Source organism: Sturnus vulgaris, chromosome 29, assembly GCF_052056855.1.
Source record: "Sturnus vulgaris isolate bStuVul1 chromosome 29, bStuVul1.hap1, whole genome shotgun sequence".
NCBI lineage: Eukaryota > Metazoa > Chordata > Aves > Passeriformes > Sturnidae > Sturnus > Sturnus vulgaris.
In genome coordinates, this window is record NC_142271.1 from 2,301,151 (window position 1) to 2,307,284 (window position 6,134).

The following is a 6,134-nucleotide window of genomic DNA, read 5'->3' on the forward strand; positions in this document are numbered from 1 at the left end:
CAGCAGGTGCTGGGGTTCAGCTGGTGGAGCAGAGCCAGGCCAGGGGGAGACAATCCAGTTGGGGAGGCCGGGGGTGGCCCGGGATGGGTTGGGCAGTGCCTGGGGAGAATCATCACCTACGGTTCTCAGGTTGGCACCCTGAGGGGCTGAGCCACCCCTTCCTTAATCCATTAATCTCCTTCCTACAGCAGCCCTGTGGGTGGGACAGCCTGGCTAGGACTGAACCCCTGCATCTCCCAGCTGGAATGTGGCACCCCGGTATCCATGGCCGGGGGCTCCTTGAATCCTCCAACAAGGAGGTCCCTGCATCCCTCATGGGGGGCGTCTCCCTGTCCCCTGAGCCCTCCAGGACGGGGGTCTCTGCATTTCCTCATTGGAGGGGTCCCTGTATTCCCTGCACTTCCCAGGAAGGACAGCCCTCTATCTCCTGCCTGAGCTTTCCCTCTGGTCCCTGCAGCCACCTGGGAAGGGGCTCCCCCAGTTCCCTGATGGGGGTTTCTCCACCTGCTATAGGGGCGTCCCTGCACTCCCCAAGGAGGGGTCCCTGTATCCCTGACACAGGAAGGGTCCGGTGCCCATGGTCCTGGCATGCCGGGTCTCCGCTGGCACCGCGCACATTCCCGGGACCAGGACGGGAGAGGAAGGGGTGTGAGGGGGATGGGGGCACACGGAGGAGCGGGGCGGCTGCCGTGAGGCCGGGGTGGGGCGGGGCGGGAGGGAAATCCCGAGCGACGCCGGGACCGGAGCCCGGCCCCGCCCCGCCCTCCGTTATAAAGGCGGAACGGGAGCGCCGGGCACCGACAGACGCGGGGAGACGGCGGTGAGTGCGGGCGGGGAGCGAGCCTGGCGGCTCCGGCCCTTCGCTGGCCGGGGAAGGAGGGAGGGCGAGCGCCGGTGTCCCCGGGGAAGTACCGGTGCCTGGAGCGGGGGAAACGCCGTAACGGGAGCGGCTCCGCCCGTGACCTCGTCCCCAGCGCTGAGAGAGAGCGGGGCTGTGCCCCGGTGCCGGTGCGGAGTCCCCGGGGGATGCGGAGCCCCGGGCTAGGTCGCGCTCGCCCCCCGGTGGCGGGGATGAGGTGCGGGGTTCGGTGCCCGGTGGGGGGTTCGGGGTGCGGTTCGGGGTTCGGTGCCCGGTGCGGGGTTCGGGGTGCGGTGCCCGGTGCGGAGTTCAGGGTTCGGTACGGGTGCAGTCCCGGTCCCGTCGCCGAGCATCCCCGCGGCCACCCCCGGGCCCGTCCCCCCGGGCCCATCGCTGTCATGAGCCGGGCGTTCTCTGCGAGGGATCGGCTGCTCCCGGCTGGGAGCTCCAGGATTCGGGTGCCCCCCGCCCCCCCCGCTCGCCCAGCCTTCCCCAAACTGGTGTGACTGGTCCTGGGTGTCCCCCAGGGGTGCTCTCATCACCCAGCTCGGCTGGACGAGGTTTTGGTGTAGCCGTGCACCTGCCACTTCCTCGCCCAAATCTTGGGGTTCCCGGGCGGCTGCCGGGAGCCTCGAAGCTGCTGCTGGGCAGAGGTCGCTGGAAGCAGCAGCAGCCCCATGGGAGGTGACGATGACCGGGCCCGGTCCCTCCCTCCTGGGTGGCTTTGGCAATCTGCAGCCGTGACTCAGGGCGAGGGTGTTATCTCGAGGCTCCAGGGTGGCACCTGAGTCGCGCCGGTGACCTGAGGATGGGGACATCGTGACGCAGGCGGGAGGGCTGGGGGTGTCTGCTCACGGTGGCTGAACGTGTCCCTCTCCCGCCACCTGCCCGGGCTTGCCTGGACATGCTGGGACTTGCCTGGCAGTGAGGTCACCTCTGTGTGCTCACACTGCCCGGAGATAGGAAGTTGGATTTCTATTTTTACTCAGGGATGCTGAGTCCGAGCACAGGGTGCCCACAGGGGTTGCCCCAGGGACTGGGCACTGCCAGCTGCCCACGGGCACACCGTGCTGGTGCCGGGCCTGCTAATAGGATCATTAACTCGTTAAGGTTGGAAAAGACCTCCAGGATCCTCAAAGAGTCCAGCCATTGACTAATCCTCACCTCGTCAGCTAGACCAGAGCTCTGAGTGCCACATCCAGTCATTTGTTGCACGCTTCCAGGGGTGGAATGTGGGGAAGCCAATGTGGCACGGGCAATCCAGAGGGGCTGCAGGTGCTGAATTTGGGGAGAAATCTTCCCTGCGGGAGGCTGACAACTCACTTCTTAGGGAAGTTTGGGGATGGGGAGGATCTTTTGTGGCCTGGCTTTGGGAGTCCCAGATTAGGTGGGAAATGGGAGCTATGAATCTTCCTTTTTACAGCTGATTTAATGAGTGTGGCTGTCCCAGTAGGGGCAAGCCTTAGCTCTGAAAACTCAAATCCCAGAGCAGAGCTGACTCTCATCAGCTGGATTGATGATCTTGGAGGTGTTTTCCAACCTTAACAATTCTGATTCTATGTTGAGGTTCCTCATAAGCATGGGTGTAGTGAGGGGTCCATTATACCCACGTGAGGATAAGGACTGCTCAGATGGAAAGGCTTTGTCACTTACTGGGAAGGTCAAGGCTTTTGGCACCGATTTGAAAAAAAACAAACAAGGTCTTGTTTTTGATTACCCAAGAGCTCCTTGCAGATAAAGAGGGTGGTTTACAAACTGGTCAAGCTTGTGGCATGTTCTTGCAGTTGCTTGAAGGTTTCCTTACCACTGGGTCTGGGTTCTTGTGAGATGAAGAAACTGGCTAGAAAAACATCCTGTTGCTTCACTTACCCGTGTGCCAACTTGCCCTTGCCTGCATGGAAGTGGGAATGAGCAGGTTGGGCAGTGTCTGGGGACCAGGAGAGCATCATCCTGGTGTGGCTCTGAGGTTGGCACCTCGAGGGGTGTTATAGGCAGAGCCTGTGGCAGTGTTGAGGTGCTGGACGACCTGGCAGGGCTTTCCCTGCAGGAGGAGGAATAGGGAATGTTGACATCTGCACCTTCCCCACCCTCCTGTGTCGCACTGGGCTGGCTCTGACCTCAGCCAAGCTTCTGCTAAAACCTCCAGAGTCCAGATGTGTCAGTCCCCTCTGGGCTGCCCCACTGCAGACCCAGCCCAGCTTGTCCCACCTTGGCTACCTTGTGCTTTGTCCTGGTGGCCAGCACTGCCCTGTGTGTGCTCCTGTCATCCCAGCCCCTGTAACTCTCTCTGTTTCCCCCCCAGCCACCACGATGCCGCTGTCCCAGAGCAGGGCTGGGCAGGTCCCGTGCAGCAGCAAGGTGTGCAGGAACCTCTTTGGCCCCGTGGACCACGAGCAGCTCCAGCATGACTTTGAGAACCAGATAAGGCAACAGCTGGAAGAAGCTCAGCAACGCTGGAACTTCAACTTTGAGACAGAGACTCCCTTGGAAGGGCCTTTCAAGTGGGAGAGGATCCTGGAGGCTGAGCAGCCTCCCCAGGAAGTTCACAGCCTGGTCAGGGCTGTCACCAGCAGCGACAGCAGGAGCTCCTTGGCCCACAGGGTCCCCCCCAAGGACCGTGTTGGCAGGATTTGCCCCGAGGAGCCTGAGCAGAGCTCCAAGGCTTACAAGGCTGGTTCCCTGCAGAGCTTGAAACGTGGGCAGACCACGATCAAAGGTGAGTGCTGGGGCTTGGTGTCACTCCCTGGGGGCTTGGTGGCATTGATATCATGTCAGGGACAGACAGGGGGGACTTGGGTGCCAGAGCCCTGCCTGGCTCTTGGGCATGGGGAGGGGTCCCACCCTCTGTGGATCTCTCCTAGGGAAGCAGAGCCCATATTCCAAAGGGAAAAAGGCCACGAGCTGGGTGCTGGGGTTTGTGCATGGGTCTGGCATTGGGCCTGTGGCTTTTGTAGCTGAAGATGCCCCCAAATTCATCATCTTCAGTTCCAATGGCCTGACTCAATCACAGAATCACAGAATATTAAGGGGTTGGAATGGACCTTAAAGATCACCTCCCACTAGACCAGCTTGCTCAAAGCCTTTATCCAGCCTGGCTTTGAACACTTCCAGGGTTGGGACATCCCAGAACCTCCCTGGGCAACCTGTGCCAGTGTCTCACCCACAGAGAAAAATTTCTTCCTCCATGGTCAGGGCCTGAAGTGGAACTGCAGATGAGACAAACAGAAGAGATGGTGCAGACTTACAGCTCTGCTCTCCAGCAGCTTTGGGTGGGGGCTTTAGGGTGAAACCCACCTGGGCTGATTTTGGGGTGCCTCCCTGGGGACACCTCTCTCTTCCTGCCCTGCTGCTCCCAGCAGGCTGGAGACACTTTCCAACCCTTTGCTTCCTTCTTCCTTTCAGACTTCTACAGTGCCAAGAGAAGGATTGTCCCTGCCCGGCCCCGGCCGTGACTCGCTGGGGCAGCGAGTGTGGCTGCCCCCCCTGCTCTGCTCATCTGTACAAAGCAATGTAGAGTCTCTAGTTCCCTATTTATGAATAGCTCTGGGGTCCTGAGGGACCTTCACTGTGTGCAATGTAGAGGAGGAGCCCCGTGGTGAGGCTGGAGGTGAACTGAGATGGGCCTGGTGGGATTAAGGCACTGCCCTGCCTGCAGAGAAGTGCAGAAAAAAGTGCAGAAAAGTGTCCTCTGCCCTGTGCTTGTGGCTCCAAACACCGTCCTTGTGCCGTCCTGCTGTCCAGCCGTGGTCTGTCCCCTGCCTGGGGGCCGGCCCTGGGGGACACTTGTGTCCCAGCCACCTGGTGGCACCAGATCTCTTTAAGGAAAGTCCCTGGTGTGGATTGTAGAGCCCTGGGACACCCCGGCTGCTGGCACATGGGGGTGCCCTGTCCCAGCAGGCTGGACCCCAGCACTTGTCCGTGTGTGGGAGCAGAGAGATGTGGAGGCTGCTCCTTCCCACGGCTCTGGGCAGAGGAAGCTGTTCCCTGGACAGCCCCAGCCCTTCCTTGGGGTGTCTCACTGGGGGACCAGCACTGCCCCCCTTTGGGGTCCCCTGCACTCTGCTGGCCCCAAATCCCACTTTCTTACCTTGTTGTTGGCTTGTTAAGTGGTGCTGCTTGTGCCCATGTCCCTGCCTCCCTCAACACTGACACCAGGCTGGGGAGCCCCTGCTCTGGCTCTGTTGGGCTCCTCTAGGAAGTCCTGCTCACCAGCAGGGATGATGCTGAAATAAGGAATTGTAGCGTATTTTCCTGGACTTTTTCTCCTTTGGGGCTGGCAGGGAGAGGACCCTTACCTGGCTCTGCTCTGGGAACAAGGGATGGCCTGGAGCAGAGGCTGCTCAGTTCCAGCACTGAAGGATGAGTCCCTGAGGGACTCAACACTGTCAGGTATCGGCACTTTCATGGGGTTCATCTCCTGCTCTGCTGGATTTGGACTCTGGAAACTGGTGCAAGATGGTCCCAGGAAGAAAAGGGACAGGGTTGATCTCCCACCTTGCACCACGATGCACTTTGCTGTCCGTGAAGCTGGCAAGCAAGCACTAAATGTTTATTTATATTTAAAATAATGCTATTAAGTGTATGTGGGGAAAGGGGAAATACCTGTTTGTCTGTAAGTGTTAACTCTGAATAAACACCTCTACAAAGGAATTCTGGGTTAATGTGAGTGATTGGGAGCAGGGTTTTCCAGGGGAGTGCAGCCCTGAGCTGGGATCTGCCTTTGTGAGGGCTGAGAAGGATAAAGCCTTGCCACACCCTCTGTGCTTGGCCCCGTTCCCTGAGGACAGTGGTCTGGTGCTGCCACCATGTCCCCAGCAGGAGCTAGTGCCACCTGTGTGGGGTGTCCCTGTACGATGGGGGTTCTTTTGTTGCCCTCATCATTCTCCCTTCTCCACTGTGACCCTGTTCCCCCTAACCCTCAGCACCCTGTCCTGTGGTGGGTGTGGCCATTAGCCACGGGCAAGCTGCTCCCCTCTCTCACCCCTTTAAAGGGGTGCTGGGTGCCCAGGCCCAGGAGGGTGGCACAGCTGGTGGAAATGTGCAGTGGCATTTCCTGGGTGGGACTGAGATGCCCTGGGAGTCAGGGATGTCTCTACCCCTGGCTGCTTCCTTGGAGGACTGAGCAAGGCTTGGATGCAGGCTCAGGTTCTGCTTAATGTGAGACATGACTTGATTTGTGGAGGATGCAGAGGGCAGTGAACAGCCTCGTGTTATTGTTCAGCTGAGGATCCCTAAAGCATCTGCCTGTCCCTGGAGTGTGGGGTGACATCTGTGC

General features: G+C 59.7%; 1 protein-coding gene across 2 annotated transcripts; it reads left to right on the forward strand.

Annotated features, from left to right (window-relative positions):
* Positions 1–735: 735 nt before the first annotated feature.
* CDKN1A (cyclin dependent kinase inhibitor 1A) lies at positions 736–5,509 on the forward strand. 2 transcript variants are annotated; one of them, XM_014872806.2, is made up of 3 exons: positions 736–820; positions 3,162–3,575; positions 4,262–5,509. In XM_014872806.2, exons 2-3 carry the CDS (start codon positions 3,170–3,172, stop codon positions 4,309–4,311), a joined length of 456 nt encoding a protein of 151 aa, XP_014728292.1. In that variant the 5' UTR covers positions 736–820; positions 3,162–3,169; the 3' UTR covers positions 4,312–5,509. The 2 variants fall into 2 exon arrangements, with proteins under 2 accessions (XP_014728292.1, XP_088036371.1); XM_088180245.1 differs by lacking the exon at positions 736–820 and adding an exon at positions 827–1,076.
* Positions 5,510–6,134: the final 625 nt, after the last annotated feature.